Here is a 16,450-nt window from a genome sequence, read left to right as displayed (position 1 = left end):
ATTTTCAAAGAGATACCAAGCCCATATTGCTCTGCTGATGAGGACTGCCAAATTTTCAAAGAATATGTCACTCATCCAAGTCTCAAAAAAAGTTATTCTAACACTGTACTGCTCACATATAATTAAAAGTATAAACAAAGGCATTATTTGATGAAGAATATTGAACCCATTGGACTTGGGAATATAGATGGAATTTGGATTTGAAATGCTAGTGAATCAAACCCAACATTATGGTAAAACCACAACAGTTTCAAGTCATATTTAGCATTGGGATATTTTCTTTTACATATCCTTTAACATTAATGAATCATAAGCAAAATTTATTATCATTATACCATTTGTGAAATAAATATTTAATATAATTCAGTACCAATTCATCATCTGAAAAATATTCTCAACCTATTAAAAAGAAAAAAACTTCAAATTTAGTAAAATATACAAAAATTTAGATTAATATGCTAAGCTGTATTATTTTCATAGGCATAAATGAGATAGTAAATAGTATCACAAAAATGAAAAATTACCGATAGAATCAAGTCAAAGCCATGGTTGGACAATAATGTTATGAAGCCTGGGTACAAAAGTTTAAATTAATATATACCTTTAATAAAAGGGTGGTAAACAAATACAAAACATTTTCATTGTCTACTAGTTTATTATAGGACATTTAGGTTATTTCCATTCCATAGCTATTGTGAACAAGACAGCAATTAACATAGCTGAGCAAGTCTGTTTAGTAGGATACTGAACTCTTTGGACATATGTCAAGGAGTAGTATAGCTGGATCATAGGGCAGATTTATTTTTAGATCTTTCAGAATTCTCCACACTGATTTCTATAGGGGCTGCATCATTGTGCAGTCATCCCCAACAATATATGTGGGTTTTCTTTCCCCCCACATTCCCTGTAACATTTGTTAACACTTGTTCTAGTCTTCTACAGAAAATATACAAATTGGTTGTTCAGTGCCAAATGCTCATCCCTGAACACATGTATAAAGTAGCATTATATGCATGTAACTGATTATATTTAGAAATATATATGTATATACAAATATATTGATGTATACAATGATTGTATACAATCTCTAAATAATAAAGGCCATGAATTTAGAGAAGAGTGTGCAAGTGTATGTGGGATGGTTTGAAGGGAAGAAAGGGAAATGAGAAACATTATATTTAAATTATACTCTTCCAAATAAACTCACTAAGAATAATGGTGACTACTTACTCCTTTTAGTTTTCAATTGATGTTCACCAGTCTTAGTGGTATGACATTTAAGAATTTTCAAAGGACTCTCAAATAACTACTTATTTTTTTTATTTTGAGAAAGCCTAAAAGGAAGAAAAGGTGTTATCGCCTCACAAGCAAGAATAAGGGAGAAACCACTCTGAGGTTCTTTCTTCAACTGATTTACATGAATGGAAAAAGAAAAGAATGTTGGTGCCATGTTGAACTCAGCAGATGAGTCTCATGGTGCATTCTACTATGTTCTGTTTATGTTCATTGGAAATGTGGCATCTGCAGTTAAGGAAACAGTGCTACCAAGTGAAATGTCATTACTACAAATTATTTAATGTTTTATTTCACAGTGATTATTCATCTTGATACAACTGATATTTCTGGAATGGCTACTACACACCTTTTCTAAGAACTTACTAATATTTTCCCAAAATATTTTTCATTTATATATTAACTAGAAGTTCTAATTTATCTAAGATTCATGAAACAAAATCACTAAATAAGTTTATATTTTATTAAAGGTATGGAGGGAGACAGAAATCATTACAATTAAGTCCCAGAGAAATAAGCAATGTGAAAAATAGCAATTACTGTTTTTCAACCACTTACCAGAAACAACCTTATAGGTCATCCTTTTGCTCTTCCAATCTTTTCAATCTGTTGCCTTATGCAAATGAGCTTTCTAAGGCAGAGGAATTTTGCTGATCACTCCTTCATACAGTTCATAGGTACACTTTTGTTATATAAAAGCTATCAAATCAAATATGTCTTTCTTATAATATTTCATAAAAGATGATTGAATATGTAACAGGATGCCTTGAAATATAGGGACACAGTGTAAGTAGATGGATAGTTTGTCAAAGGTTTAAGAGAAAAGCTATAGATAATTCATGATGGGAAATACATGGTCGTGTACCACCCCACAGTGCAATTATGTGGTGAGCTATTTTATCTGAACCAGTCTCCCCATTTTATCTCAGTCACAACTAAAACAATAAGTAACATTAGCTAAACATTTTGCATTACTTATTTAAGATTCTTAGTCACATATATTAATCTCAATCAATCATGAAGGAATCAAGGTTAAGAACTAAGAAATTTATTCAAAATGATAGGGTTTATCAATATAGAAAAGGGCCGTAGATACAAGTAGCATAACTCTAGGGTCTACTTGCATGTAACTTGTACTATATTCTACCACAGTTTGTTCTGTCCCATAAGAATGGGGCAATGCCAATGACTATTCTTTTATTCCTAAAAATACATGTAAACCTCAAAGCTGTCAATAAAGCAAAGCCCTGCTCTTCTATTTTTGGAATCACTAAACTCAGCATTCTGTAAAAGGGACAAAGAGCCATTATCTCCAGGCTGCCTCCAGGGCTACTTGAAAGAGCAGGACAGGTTTCCACTTTCCCCATTGAATCTGTCTAGGACACGAGGAAAAAGAAAGACCTCTGGAGACATACGCATGGGTTTGAAGGCTCACCAAAATCATCTCGTTTTCATTTTGAAAGAAGAAAAATATGTTAGAAGGGAGAAAATATAAGTAAAGCATGTGTTTCCCCAATTCTAGCTAAAAGCCTCATATCTTGTTAGGAGTCTTGCTTTTCTCTTGATGATTATTGAAAAATCTTAGGCTTTAAAATTGTGATTTGTTTCTTAGACCTTTATAACCAAATGAAGAATATGTTAAATTCTATTCATTGAAGATGACGTATGTTTAGAGATAGATAACGTTTTCCACAGAGTAAAGTACTCAATCCAATATGGATGATCATATTTAGAGGGTACTGTGAAATTAAAAGGTGTCATTTATTGAATCTGTTCACAGTTCCTGATGACGTGTTTGCCCAGAATTATATATGGAAAGGCTCTTACAATTTCAAAGGCAGGAAGCAGCCTATGACCTTGACTGTCACTAGCTTCAATGCCTCTACTGGCAGAGTCAACGCTACGCTGAGCAACAGTGACATGGAGTTGCTGCTTTCAGGTATCAGAGTAAAATCTAACATAAATTAAGCATCCTGGCCATCACTTGATCATGGACTACTACTGTGAGATATTTCTTATATTCAATTTTAAGGGAAGTTATAATTTATTGATGAGCAAGCTTTTGAAGTTTTGGATTGGTGAGTGGATACTGCTATATACATATAAACCTGAAATTGGGAAGTTAAGTGACTTTAAGCCCCCCCCCGTTGGATTTTTAAATTTACATTTCAAATGTCATTCCCTTTCCCAGTTTCCTGCCCATAAACCCTCTATCTCCTCCCTTTTCTATGAGGATGTTCCCCCTCCCTCACCCTCACCTTCCCTCCTTCCCGACCTGACAGTTCCCTACACTGGGGCATCCAGTCTTGTCAGGAGCAAGGGCTTCTCCTCCCACTGATGCCCAATAAGGCCATCCTCTGCTACATATGCAGCTGGAGCCATGGGTCTGTCCATGTGTAAGACTTCTTATGTAGAATTACAGATCCTGTTCTGGACTAGTACTCTCATTTGTTGAAACGGATTTATGATATTGTAAGTAAGAGATATATATTGTAATTTCTTTTAGTACACAGCATTCTTGTGCAATTAGTTCTATTAAATTAACTTGTGGTGTAAGTAAAATAAAGTTGTTACATTTGAAAAATTACAAGAAACACTGCTTATTATTCTATATTGTACCATCTCATAAAGTACATTTATCAGAATTTAGTATACATTACACTTTTTAAATATGGAATAAATTAGAAAAATCTTAATTTGAATGAGAGATGTATTTACATTTAATTAATGATTAATTGAGTTACCATATGTAAATAACAGTTTTGCTTTTTCCAAGTCAGCAAAAAATATATTTTATATATCTTTTTCTTAGTAAATTATCCAAATAAATTCAGGTAAATTTAAAAACATGCATGAAAGTTTATAATAATTCCATTAGCCTTTACTCAGTGTCATATATAGGACAAGTATAACCATTTACCACAACTATTAAATGTTAGTATCTTTATGTTTTTTTAATTGATTGTAACCTACTTTAACAAGTTTTATATTTCCTTACCTTGACTTTCCCAGTACATTCTTAGGGTCCATTACTATTAAGTAAAACAGTAGGCAAGTCAACAGGAGTAAACTTTTAATCAGTAGTCAGTCATAAAATGATTGCTCACTTCCTGACTTACCATGCTTTAACTGTGTCTACACTCTAGCCTATTCTAGCTCTCACAGTATCCAGTAAAAGGATGAATTATAGGTCTTTTTGCTAGTTGTATTTATGTCATTCCCAAGTTTGCCATCTTGAGCTAAATTCTCAAGTTTTAAGATAACACATCCTCTTTTACTAAATAGATATTTTCTGATAGACCCAGAGAAAAAAAACTCTTCTATTCCAGCCTAAACTTTATCACATTTCATCATATTTTGCTTACTTGTGTATCATATTAGCAATTTCTACTCTATTGAAAAAATTTGAGCATAGAAACCGCATATAATTATTTTGGTGATTCTAGCAATACCCAAGATACAGAATTAGCTTCTAATTCATTGTTATAGAATATATCAAGAATTTAAAATACTGGTTTGTATCTTTTAGTTTGCAGGCCTGACTACAAGAAGAAGTCACTTAGTCAGTACTAGCACTTAGGGAAGTTAAAAATTCAGAGAAGCTTTAATTTGTCATTTCAGCCGAGAAACAGGTACATAGTGCAGTTGTATGCTCTATGTGTGCAGTCACCATTCGCTTCATATTTGCCTGATTTCTCTGCATTTCATAATATATCTAATAAGTTGTCGATAACAAAATAAGTTATAACTATTTACAAAATTAAATAGATGCCTTGTATTTTGCAGGGGTCTACAAAAGCCAGGAAGCTCGCCTAATGTTACATATATATCTTATTAAAGTACCAGCAAATGCTTCTGTAAAGAAAATGAAGGAAGAAAATTGGGCCATGGATGGATTTGTAAGTTTCTTAAAAGCATACTGCTGATCTTAAGGGCAAATTTACAGATTTCTTTTTTCCAAAAAAGGAGACTTTTTTCTCAATTTAGCTCATGTGGATATGTATTTATTCATATAATCCCATGTATAATATTATCAATTTAAAGTAAGCTCAGCATTTATTACATTTTTTTACAGTTTTATTACTTCTGTGTTATGAATAGTCATATAAATATTTGTGTTGTATGTCCTTGGTTGTATGTCATGATTTTCACTTCATCAAATATATTTTTATTATCAATGGTGGTAAAAATGTGGCTAAAGAAAAATTTAAAGTCAAGTGTATTACAATTACAATCTTACCACTTATGAAGCAGAAAACTCATAGTCCAAGATAAACCTGTGACTTATAATGAATTTCCTTCTTTCAATCATTTTGTTTGTGTGCGTTTCCATTTTGACAGGGCCCAATTTTTAAGGCATATGCAAAACATTTAAAGCTGGATCAAAAATTTAAGTTTAAACATGTTCGTTAATTAAAGTATGGATTTAGAATATTTCACAAAATATTCTCTAAAGAGGATTTATATGAGATGTTTCCTTTGGAAAGACAGCTACTACATCTTCACTGTAGATTCTCTCATTGATAAATGATATCAGTGGAGGTGTCTGCCCATATTATTGACATCAATAGGTCTAATCCCTACATTTAGGTCATTGAGTTTTTGTAAAGGACAAATATGTGAGCTTAGATCATATTTTAAAGTGGCATATATATATGTGTATATATATATATATATATATATATATATATGTTTATGACAAAAGATTCCCCTTGGTAATGTTCAAAAAGTTGTTTCTAAGGAAAAATAACAGTCCACCCAGTTTTTAGGTTTTGTTGTATTTGTACTCTCTACATTTGCAGAATTGGGAAGTCATAAATCTTCATTTTACTTAGGTTGTTGAATTACACTAAAATGAAGAACATTCATTTATTAAGATTATCAGGGTTTGATTTTGATTTTTAACTGTGGTCATCAGCAGAGTACAAAGTCTATTGATTGGCTGAACCTTGTGCTTAGAAATGTCAGATTCCCGTAGTTAGTTTGGGGTACTTTTTTATGGTAAATATATAATACTTTTCAAAGTAACTTTAATTACAGCAGCCATGAGCTATGTCACTTTTTGTGAGTTATTCAAGTTTAGAAATAAATTCATGTTACCTGTTAATCACTGAGTAAGTAACCTGCATCATTTCCTATTTTATGTATGCAGTGAAAGGCCATGACATATTTGAATCTGTTAAAACATGACTATGAGTATTAACACATAAAACACAGATGGTAGACAGCTTATAAATAACATCAAGAAAAACCAATACAACCCAGGTTACAAGAAAATTCCTCCTCATGGTGGGAGGTAGGTGAGGGATGTCTGTCTGAGGTCAACCTTCTGCTCTATTCTGAGTCTGGGGGCTGAAGGAGCAGTTACTACCTGGAAGCCAAGGATTTCAAAGATCAGGACACTCTACAATGCTCTCACATATACTGATGTGTGATGATGTTTCTGTTGTTACTTGCTTTAACATTTCCTCACACTTACCATTTCTCAGCCTCGCAAGTTGGGGTTATAGGTGTTCACCACTATGTGCTGTTGACAGGGGCCATTTTTAACAGCTCAATTTCAACATTTTCACCCTACTCTACAATCAATCGAATTTTGAATATAGATTGGTGAGATTGATTATATGTCCAGATAGGTGAAGCAGCTAGAAAACTCACTTTAGAATAATTTCATCACTTCAAGTAGGTATCTCACAGCCTATAGCTGTCTTTATTTCCCTCTGTACTCATACCTAAGCAGCCAAAAATCTATTTTCAGTCTCTATAGACTTATATAGATTAAATTTTTATGAGTGAAGTAATATTGTATATGGCCTTTGTAAGTATTTTCTTACATTTAACCTAATGGGAAATATGATCTTTATATCAGAGTACTATATTAGCCTATCATCAGCCTTGCTATGGCTCAAAGTGATGGGTAAAACCATCTTCTTTCTGTGGTGTCTCTGGAGTAGAAGAAGGGCTAATATAATTTGGTACCTAAATTATGTTTTGCTTTCATTTACTGGTATCCATGTATGCCTGAGAATATGTATGTACACCACATACAGGCTGCTGCTTACAGAGATGCAATAATGGTGTTGGAGGCACGGGAGGTTGTGAGCTTCCTAGTATGGGTGCTGAGAACCGAAAGCAGGTCCTCCGGAAGGGCAGCTCTTGCATGCTGAGTCATCTTTCGACGGTCTAATTCAATTTTCAAGTGTATTATGATTTGAACAATGTACTCTTACCCTATAAGAGATTTATAAAACTGTGGGGGAGAATAATGCAATGTCCAATTTACCAATATTATTTAAAATTATAAATTATACCTTTGTTTTTATAGTTGAAAATTTGCTTCAAGTGCTTATTACATAGAACAAATAGAAAAAATACCTCAAAGGCCAACATTCACTTTAGTATGCATTGAATATTTATTGAGGATTAAAAAGTAAGGATGTGGCCATTCTTCATATTTAATCAGAATTTCAAATATTTTCAGGTTTCTGCTGAGCCTGACGGAGCTACTTATGTATTCCAAGGATTTATTAAAGGCAAAGATTATGGGCAATTTGGACTACAAAGACTGGGTAATATATTTGATTTTTTTATTTTTATTTTCAAGTAGTTCTTTGATACTATAGACATTCTAAAAAGACATAAAAATTCTGTACATTTTGCACACTTAGAATATCTTGAATTATGCATTGTCAGGATTATATAGTTAGTCATTTTAACACATTTAAGGAATAACTATGTTCTTCCAAATATTACTTTTTTATGTAATAACTCTATACAAAGCTAGGTTTTTCATTATATCTGTCATTAATATGATAAGCTGTCTTACCCCCAAGCAAATACAAAGAAGAAAAAGTGATATAGATAACATGGAAATATTAAACTGTAAATTAGTTTTATCTCCTCTCTTCTCTTTTTAGTTTGAACATTGGAGCAATTTTCTTACTTCTGAGAAGATGTAGCGACACTATGAAAAACTTTTAAAGCCTAGAAGGAAAAGTAGCTTTGAGGAATGGGTCCCTTTGAAAGTTTAGTTTTCTTAAACACACAAATTTTTCTGTGCTATAATGCACAAGGTTTTGTAGTTTTCATTTGCAATCATGTTAACATGAGCACAATATTTACTGATCATTTATTTATAAACACATAGCTTTGGTGTATATATTCCTGAGATAGAGTGACTCCTAGCATTAAACTCTTGTATGAGTATATAAACAATGAATTATTGCTCTAAAGGCTATCATTTCATATTTATCATAACCAATCATGACTTTAAACTTTTAGGTAAATACACATAGTCACAGGAAAATTAGTATAGAATGAGATATTACTTAAAAATATTGGCAATATTTATAAATTCATGGAATGAAGCTGTTTCTCAAAATTCTTGAGGCTGGGAACTAGGCTGGCAGCAGAAGGAAGTAGTGGGATATGTGAACATATATTATAAATATATAAAATATTGAAGTATAAATAAAATCAATATATATACCATTTAGGCCAGTAAATACACAATAACAAGATAAATAATATATTAACACTCTAAACAAAACATAATTTATCATTTAATGTGATCTATAAAATATTCACTGGCATTGAACATTTGCACAGTAATGTCACTGGTTAGAGGGTATTCAGAAGACATGAATGACTGTTAAAACACTATGACTTTTAGACAAATGGATAAAAAGAATCAATAATGTTAGGTAAAAGTAGTCATTAACTGTTTTCTATTTTCTGTTCCCATCCTAAATTTGGGAAGCCTTATTTTTCTCACTTGAAAATGGAAGAAAATTAATTTTTTTATGTATAAAATCTAATATAAGCTTGTGTTGATTGTACTTCAATGACTTATTTGTGTTATTTCCATTAGGACTGAATACTTCAGAAGGGTCAAATTCTTCAAATCAGCCTCATGGTACAAATAGTAGTTCCGTGGCCATTGCAATTCTTGTGCCTTTTTTTGCACTTATATTTGCAGGATTTGGGTTTTATCTTTACAAACAAAGGTAAGGTGTGCATCTTCAGTGACAGAAAAAACTTTGCAAAAAATTTCTATTCATGTTGTTTCTATTGTGTTATACCAATCCCACATCTGTGTGTTCTTAACATCTGTGTTCTGAATTGTAACCCTGTTTGATTCATTCTATCACTCATTGCCATATGTATACATTGCCATATGGGTACATTGCACATGATTCAAACTAACACTTGCATATTTTGTCTTTAAATTTCTTGGCACAGAACTTATCAAACATGGTATTTATATATTAGCCATATTGATACATTAGAGATATTGAATCTATATTCAGGTTTAAACTGTAGAGATACAAACTACTGCTAGACCTATGGAGAAAACTAGGAGAGCTCAGGTTCACTGGCAGTGCTGAGTCATTTGACTCTGGCTAACAGATAGTCATGTTCTAAACTGTCATTCATCTTTAGTTGTTTGAAGATTATTCAATGGTTATTTATGTTTGTGATACAAACTAAATAATAGCACATAATAGTTCAGTCATATGTATTCTATGAAATTCAGACATTGGATTGAATTTTATTTTTAATTCTCCACTATTTGGGAAAATCCCATATCAAGTAAAGATTTGCAGACAACTAAATTATTCAATTAAATATATGTAAGAACATTTACACCTTTACACACTTATCTATTATAGTACATTCTCTTCCAACCTGATATTTTTTTTCGTATGTTAGTCTGTGCCATGTAAAATTGAGAGTCCTTTAATATATTATGTATATATGTACATTTATATATAATTTTAATATAATATACATAATTTTCTTATACTGTATAAGCCAACCCCAAAGAGAAGATCCACTGTGAAAGTAATTGCCATTAGTTTCAGAATATATTCATCAATAGAGTACTGTGAACTCATTAGCAGTCATTCCCTAACTCCCACACTTCAAACTTCAGCCAAATACAAGGAACTACAACTCTTCTCTTATTCTGAATGTTTTATATGAATTCAATCATAGAGTGGGTAATATTGGCCTTCTTAAACACAGAATAATTTTTAAGATTTTGCTCATGTGATATCATTTACCATGCTTGGATATTTTTAATTAAATATTTTCTTTCTTTGCATTTCAAATGTTATCCTCTTTCCCTGTTTCCCCTCCGCAAACCTCCAATCCCATCTCCCTACTCCCTGCATCCATGAGGGTTTTCCTCTCCCACCCACCCACTGCCTCGCACCTCCACACATTGGGCCATCAAGCCTTCACAGGAACAAGGACCTCTCCTCCCATTGATGTCCAACAAGACCAGTCTTCTGCTACATATGTTGCAGGAGCCATTCGTCCATGTGTACTCTTTGGCTGGTAGTTTAGTCCCTGGGAGAACTGGTGGGGTCTGGTTGGTTGATATTGTTGTTCTTCCTATGGGGTTACAAACCCCTTCAGCTACTTCAGTCCTTTCTCTAACTTCTCCATTGGGAATCCCAATCTGAGTTCAATGGTTGGCTGCAAGCATCTGCTTATGTTTTCGTCAGGCACTGGTAGATACTCTCAGGAGACAGCTATATCAGGCTGCTGTTAGCGTGCACTTCTTGGCATCCACAATATTGTCTGGGTTTTGTGACTGTTGTTAGTATTAGTCTGTCAATTGGTACTGTCGTTATTTGCTCTTGTTTTTGCCAAATTTAGATTAGAGATTTCGTGGAAGTAGTATTTCCTGTTGTGTCTAGAAGACACAAACAGTAGGTATCCTGGTCTTCTGGGTCTTAAATTTTTCTACTCCATTTCCCTTATTTTCCCTGAGACGGAGAAGCAGGAAGTAGGAAGTATGTTGTAGATTTACCAATGGAGTGGAGCAACTCAGGGTCTCCTATTTTCTGACTATTGAGCTCTTTAGAATCTATTAACCAACTAAAGTTTTTTCTCTTGGTGATAAGAGGGGAAAGTCCTTTATTCTGGACTTGAAGCCTTTATTAAAATAAATAATTTGAATTTAATCTTATCTTATCTGTGGGTTTTCTTTTCATTTTATTAATATACTATCTAAACAAAAGAATTTTTTTCTGTGTTGCTTTCTCTTACTTTTGATATTCATGCCAAATCTTGGTAATAATTACCAAATTGGAGCTCACTATTTATTATACCTATGACTTTTAAGAAGTTTGATAGATTTAGCACTTGTGTTTAGAATTTAATGAAACACAAGTAAATTAATGCTCATAATGTAACATTTTTGGATTTATAAAACTTGATGAATCTTTTTCCTCAAGTTGTGGTCCAAGGCTCCTAGTATTCACTGTTTGCCCATTAATGATGACACTCTGGGTATAGTATCAGTATTTCACAAATAGGATGTGGTGCTGCATGCTGGTAGTCCCAACACAAGGAACGTAGAGAGGCAGGAACGTCAGAAGTTCAATTCCATTCTTGAATATGGAGAACTTGAAGTCAGTTTGAGATAAATGAAACGTCTCAAAATGTAGATCAATAGTAAAAAGAGTCAATTCTGGTATACATTCTTGATTCCATTCTTTCTTTATTCATTACCTAATTTTAAAAAAAGAGATTCCCATAACTTATTACCTAGTATTTATTGTAAGAATAGTTGCTCAAGGAAACATAGAGATGGAGTTGTAGTTGCTGTCAAGTATTCTCTTGCCCAAACAGTAAATTCTTCCAGTAAATTTCCTTCACGTAGGAGTTTAAGTCAAGATTCCTGAGAGTGCTTTAAAATTTATTTCCATTGAATTTACATATATTTGAAATAAGAACAACAAAGAAAATGCACTAAGACAGTAAAATAATATAATACAATGTGTAACAAAAATGTCAATGTAACTGATAGTTGAAAATTAAAGTATCAGAAAAGGAATCAAGATTATTTTTATGCAAGACCTCATTAAGAATTAGGCCAATCTCTTCTTTGTCATAAAAATGAAACTGAGAATAAAAACTATAAAACATGATTAGGAAAAAGAAATAATACATAAGCACTAGTGAAAGGGGTAAGAACTTAAGAAGGCACTATAAATGAGTAGCATACACCAACCTGCCTAGACTCCATTGGTTTTTAACTAACACTAAAGTTTAAATGTTAATTATCTGTAATTGTTGGGAAACATTTTCAGGACAGAAATGTCAGCAAAACTTTTCTTTTAGCTTTTAATACTTTATAGCTCGTATATATACACTTTGACAACAAAGCTAAAGATTTGCATTTACAAGGCAACTAAATTAGACTTTTGGTTGACAAACATTTATCTAGTCTTTACACAGCTCAAATTTCTGTGTTATTTTAGAATTGTAGTCTTTATTCTTCACGCCTCAGAAATTTTTTTTAATTCCCAGTATTCCTCATTATCTTTCTTTCATATAAATAGATATGTATAAATATACATTTATATTTATTTATATTTAAATAAATACATATATTTAAATAAGTTTTACCATCCATATTTTATCCCCCTCCTGGATCATACTCTGCCTGTTTCCCATCCCATACCTCCTCCCCCCATCTCCATGAGAATGTCTCCCCCAACCCCACACCTCCCCACTCCCTGTGGCCTCCAGTCTCTTGAGGGTTAGGTGCATCTTCTTTGATTGAGTCCAAACCCAGCAGTCCTCTGCTGTATATGTGTTGGGGGCCTCCTATCAGCTGGCGTATGCTGCCTGCCTGGTGGCTCAGTTTCTGAGATATTTCAGGATCCAGCTTAGTTGAGACTGCTGGTCCTCCTATAGTGTCATCCTCCTACTCAGCTTCTTCCCGTTTTTCCCTAATTCCACCACAGGGGTCAGCAGCTTCTGTTCGATGGTTGGGTGCAGGCATTTGCCTGTGACTCTGCCATTATCTTTCTTAAAGTAATTTCTAGATTATTTCTTTCTACATTAACTTTTTCTTTTGAGTCAAAACAATTGTCAAATTGTCATGATCTACACTTCTTGTTCTTTTTACCCATAATCTTTGTTCTCTATCACTTCAATTTAAATTCACAAGAATCATGACTTTATTTGCTTTAAAAAGTAGTATGTATTCAATATTGAGAATGATGCCCGAACATAAACATAAACTTAATAAGTGATAAGTGAATCTATATCAATGAAAAGGTACATATCCTTCTATATATTGTACATAAGCAGTAACTTTTATTTCTCAAGATAATTTGAGAGTCAATATCATTTATTTATTTTAATATGATTTTATGTGATATTTATAAATATTTATTAGGCTTATAATTTCTTATTTAACACTTTTAAGTGACATTATAACCTACCAGTGCTAATGTAATATATTATTTGAACCTTAGACTGCTGTTTCAAGAAGCACCCTAACATGACTCGATCAATGTTATTTTTCTAACAGGACTGCCCCCAAAACTCAGTACACAGGATGTTCTGTTCATGAAAATAACAATGGTCAAGCAGCCTTTGAGAATCCCATGTACGACACCAATGCCAAGTCTGTGGAGGGGAAGGCAGTTCGATTCGACCCCAACTTGAACACAGTTTGCACAATGGTATAACACGGCAACACGTTGCCTTCTTCAGAATCCTGGAAATCGACACACTGAACAGTGCACTTTGAGTTCACTGCTAAACAAAGCACACTTTTCAGGACTTGCTGGGTCACCTTTTCCTGAGGAATGATAGCGAAGAGTGTTTTTTTCATAAACTGGATCGGACTCCGTCTTCATGCTTACCGTGGAGAGTTTTACAGAAATCGGGCTGCACTCTGCGAGTGCTCACTCACAGTTCATTCGCTTTTTTTAAAAAGGAGATTATTCTAAAACATAAACTTATTTGCATATATTGGAGGAGCATCCACTATCAGTATTTCTGTGCTTTATAAACTATATTAGAGGGACTGGGTTAAAAAAATGATATAGGGTAGAAAATAAGAGCTATACTTACCAGAGTCAATAGATCACTGACTTCTCTTTGCTGTCATAAGCTACATCGCACCCACGTGTCTGTAGTTCATACACACCACATATCTACAGTTCATCCTTTTTATCCCAGGTATTGAATTCCTTATTTCTCTAGATCTTTGGGAATGGCACACACCTTTAAATATTTATGAGCGAATTGATGCCACAGAAGAAATAAGATTGCCCACCCGAATCTGGCATTCTGTGTTCATAATAAAGATACTATGTTTTTTAGGATCATTTTCAAGTTTCTTCAGATGGGAAGGTCATTCTGAGACCTTTCCTATTTCTTTATTATTAAGGATACAGTTTTAGCCATTGAGCTCTGAGAAGCTCTTTAGACGTTTGTCTCAATATTCTTTGTCATCTACAAAGGGTTTTGACTCACAAAAATTATCTGTAAAGATGCTTATTTTGCAGTTATCTGACACACCAGCTTGTTATCATCATTTAACCAAACACTATTTTGGTTTTGAAAGACCTAATAGAAACAGTTTATTATGTCTGCATTTAATTTATAATGTCTACACATCCTTCTAGCTGAATCTTTCATTTTGCTGCATTTGACACTTTTTAGTTTCTTTGAACAAAGTGGTAAAATGTACTCTGATCTACCCCTTAACTTCCTGACTAAAAGAACCAAGAAGTTCTTTCAGATCACCAATATAAAGTTGTTTCCTGAATATATGTGTTCATCCGATTTTGACAGGTTTTGAATGTTCTGTCTATACCCTATGTTTTAAGTAGGTATCAGGTACAGCCAGTGTTTGTATTGTCTGATTTACAAACGTTTGTGTGTTGTCGTTAGCTCACTGAAAGCTACATCGTGCTGCAGTGTTGACCTTTTTAGTTAATAGGGCATAGTCTTCCTTTTGTTTGTTTGTCATATTTCATTTCACCGAATAAACACATACTCATTGTGAACTCTCTGTTATTGTCCATTTCAAATCTGGATTGTTCTGTGACGGCTCTCGCTTTTGTATCATGAGACAAGAGTGCCTATGAGAAACCATTGCACCTGGGAGCACTGCTTGAGCTATCTCTACATTTAGTGAATTTCTTGTAAAACACTTTGAGATACATTGTTTTGGAAATTCATACAATTTTCTCAACATTGTATTCTACTGACAGGATGCAGTTTTAAATTTTATGCCATCTGTTATTTATTCTTGTTTATTCAAATGACTGCAATAACAATGATTCATTCACTAATGTTAAGGTTAATATGTTTAAGATCTTGTTTAAATGACGTTTCTTCTGCAACTGGCTACTCCTCTTATATTAATGCATACACTTTTGTAAAGAAGTATATTTTTATGATAAAAAAACTTTGTAAAAGTATGATGTAAATTTTCAGTGCAATGTAAACAAATAAAAAAGGATAATTGCTTTTGTAAAATGTGTTTTCTTTTCGAATTCACCTATAGCTGTTCTATTTGTAAAAAGCAAAGCACAGGCCCATTTTCACTTGGTGCTTTTAAAAATGTGTACCAATTACATGTCACATTTCAACAGGTAATAAAATGTAGTTTCTCCCTCTTTATTCTACTTACAACTGTGATAGTCTTTTATAGCCTTTAAAAGCCTAGTTGTATTTTTATATGCTTAAGAAAAAAAATATATATATATATATATATATATATATATGTCTGTCTTGCCCAGAGTCCCTTGACTATGTAATGACAGTAGGAATGACTGAATGGAAAGATTTATTTTTTGATACATTCACAAGTGGGGGTCTAGAAAAGGACATGATATAGATTAAAAGGTCAAAAATTGAGCATTAAACTTTTTTTAAGGAAAATCACAACACACTGTTTGTCAAAGTATTAACCTTTGAATATTTATAAATTTAAAGTAAACCCAATTTAAACAATGTTAAAAAACAATAGTTCCTGACAGGGGGTAGAGACTGATACTGCCAAGCCTTCTCTCTGTGTTTGGTCTAGATAACATATATAGGGAAAAAGAGAATCAACTACTATCTGCATACACACACACACACACACACACACACACACACGAGAGAGAGAGAGAGAGAGAGAGAGAGAGAGAGAGAGAGAGAGAGAGAGGGAGGGGGAGAGAGAGAGGAGAGACAAATTTGGGGCTAAAAAGAAGATTGATTTACTTCTTTTTTGTTTTTAGGATGACTAGAGGTAAGGGGATATTGATATAAGAAGATATACATGCTGTAAAATTTGAGAAATACCTCTCTGACATCACTTTCATGAGTTTAGTATTCTGAAGTAATTGAA

General features: G+C 33.1%; 1 protein-coding gene across 2 annotated transcripts in view; it reads left to right on the top strand.

The window, feature by feature from the left end:
• The window catches only part of Csmd3 (CUB and Sushi multiple domains 3), a 1,591,133-nt gene extending 1,575,539 nt beyond the window's left edge, over positions 1-15,594 (top strand). For both annotated transcript variants that reach the window (XM_032915225.1, XM_032915219.1), the window contains 5 exons: positions 3,074-3,232; positions 5,080-5,192; positions 7,775-7,862; positions 9,164-9,299; positions 13,631-15,594. In XM_032915225.1, the coding sequence (XP_032771116.1) occupies positions 3,074-3,232; positions 5,080-5,192; positions 7,775-7,862; positions 9,164-9,299; positions 13,631-13,790 (656 nt within the window). In that variant the 3' untranslated portion in view covers positions 13,791-15,594. The remainder of the gene's footprint in view (positions 1-3,073; positions 3,233-5,079; positions 5,193-7,774; positions 7,863-9,163; positions 9,300-13,630) is intronic.
• Positions 15,595-16,450: the final 856 nt, after the last annotated feature.

Source organism: Rattus rattus, chromosome 1 (assembly GCF_011064425.1).
Source record: "Rattus rattus isolate New Zealand chromosome 1, Rrattus_CSIRO_v1, whole genome shotgun sequence".
NCBI classification, from domain to species: Eukaryota; Metazoa; Chordata; class Mammalia; order Rodentia; family Muridae; genus Rattus; species Rattus rattus.
This window is presented reverse-complemented; position numbering and strand designations above follow the sequence as displayed.